General features: G+C 21.7%; 1 protein-coding gene across 2 annotated transcripts in view; it reads left to right on the forward strand.

Annotated features, from left to right (window-relative positions):
* Positions 1-2500, forward strand: part of LOC124433241 (protein tramtrack, alpha isoform-like) — a 12442-nt gene that overhangs the window by 7149 nt on the left and 2793 nt on the right. For both annotated transcript variants that reach the window (XM_046983020.1, XM_046983021.1), the window contains exon 5: positions 2284-2500. This exon is cut by the window's right edge and continues 403 nt beyond it. In XM_046983020.1, coding sequence (XP_046838976.1) covers positions 2284-2500 — 217 coding nt within the window. The remainder of the gene's footprint in view (positions 1-2283) is intronic.

Here is a 2500-nt window from a genome sequence, read left to right on the forward strand (position 1 = left end):
ACACGAGTGCATTAACTTTGCTCACTTTGTCGTAAAATTGTGGATTCTTTTCTTTTTTTTCTTTCTTTTTATTTTTTCCTTTCATTTTTTTTTCTTTTTTTTTTTTTTTTTTTTTTTTTTTTCCCTTAACAATTAACTTTCATACATACACACTTCGGTTTCAGCTGATTTACCAAAGTGACGGATGATTAATGCATGTATTGAATGTGCAAATATAGCTTAACAATTCAAAAAAAAAAAAAAACAAAAAAAGAAAAAAAAATAAAAGAGATTTTAATATTTCTTATACATATACATATACATATACATACATATATATATATATATATATTTATACATATATATATAAATATATATATATAAGTATTTCTTCTGATGTAAGTATTAATTATTTTGTAATTTAATGGAGAAACAAAAAGTAAGGAGAAAGGGGTAGTAGAGGATTGGAGGAAGATCGTAGTGGGGATGTTATCTTGTGAGCGATAATTTTCGTTTTAATTAATTTTAATTAATTATCGAAGGAAGAATGTAATGGAGAATTGTTTAGGGTAATGAAAAAAAAAAAAAAAAAAAACAAAAAAAGAAACAAAAAAAAAACAAAAAAAAACCTTAATCATTACAAATGTTAGTTGCTAATTATAACTAATTATAAGCATTTACACGCATTATAAACACTGACATATAAGAATCAATAACGAACGAATAAAAATGAGTATATTCTCAGCAGATCTTGCAAATAGGACTGAATTTCTGATTTTTCTTACGATTTCTTTTTTTTTTCTTGTTTTGTTTAATTATTATATTACTATTATTATTGCTATTATTATTATTATTATCGCTTTATTATTATTGCTATTATTATTATTATTGCTTTATTATTATTGCTATTATTATTATTGCTATTACTATTATTACTATTACTATTATTATTATTATTATTATTATTATTGTTATTATTATTATTATTATTATTATTATTATTATTATTATTATTATTATTATTATTATTATTATTATTATTATTATTATTATTATTATCATCATTATTCTTTCTTTCTTTTTTTATCCATAATGACGTAAATAATTCAAGCTTTTTTCTTATTTTTTTTTTTTTTCTTTTTCTTTATTAAATCTGTTTAATTTTAAATACCAAAACAAGAGCGAAACACGTATGAAATAAAATAAAATAAAGTAAAATAAAATAAAGTAAAGTAAAGTAAAGTAAAATAAAATAAAATAAAATAAAATAAAATAAAATAAAATAAAATAAAATAAAATAAAAAAAAAAGGAATCTGTTATATATATCGCGCGTATTTCTCATTCACGTAGCGGCGAACGTTCGACGTAATTAAGAAAAAAATCTAGTTCTCGAATGAACATATAAGGCTTAAATTGACAAAATCGAGTTTAATGTGTCAATGTTATGTATAACACATTTAATAAAATACATTAAGTAAGAAAAGGCACGATATTTACATTCTCAAGTTTTGCACATCGATACGTAAGAGATATAAATTGATTTCGGATTCTAAGTATAATTACTTGCTTGTGTTTATATCACACTTATACATAAATATATATATATATATATATATATATATATATATATATTTATTTATATAATATATATATATATATATATATATATATATATATATATATATAAATATAATTACGGGATTTATAAATGTAAGCTTATAAATGATCAATCGAATTAATTTTCATGTTATCATTATTTGTCATATCGTTGTTGCACGAAACAATGCTTATATTCGTTTATTCGTTTCTTTTGATTCAATCAAATCGTCAAAAAAAAAAAAAAAGAAAAAAAAAAAGGAAAAAAAAAATCATTTGCACGATTCGTTAAATATTTCAAATTTTTGATAAAAACATCAATGATAATAATAATCTTTTTTTTTTTTGTGTTTGTTTTTTTTTTAATTTTTTTTTTTAATGTTTTAATTTTTTTTTTTTCCATAAAAATATTACTGTTAACGCATTTAAAGGAGCATGGTATAATAATATGTTACTTCTAAATGAATACAACAAGTATCGCAAATGTAAGAAACGTTTATGAAAGAATGATAAAACAAGTAATCGTTATTGCAAGAATCGTAAAAAAAAAAAAAAGATAAAAATTTTGAAAATTAAGAATATATATATATATATACATACATACATATATATATATTTTTCTATTGAAACTTGTTCATTTTTTTTTCCTCTTCCATAAATAAATGTATCCACGTGTTAATGATTAAAAGATGGATTGTTTATTTCAGCTTTTCAATACAAATTGGCTGGATCAAAGAGAGGTCGTTTATTGATGCGCCAGCCAAGAGTTAAGAAGGAACCATCTCATTTGTCACCGGACAACGATCCAAATTCACCCCACATCGTATCCTCGTCGATTCATCTGACAGCACAAACATTGAATGTTCCTCAATTGTCACGTACCTGGGAAGAATCAAGGAGTTCACCGCCACCTTCGATTTTGGT

Source organism: Vespa crabro, chromosome 2 (assembly GCF_910589235.1).
Source record: "Vespa crabro chromosome 2, iyVesCrab1.2, whole genome shotgun sequence".
Taxonomy (NCBI): Eukaryota; Metazoa; Arthropoda; class Insecta; order Hymenoptera; family Vespidae; genus Vespa; species Vespa crabro.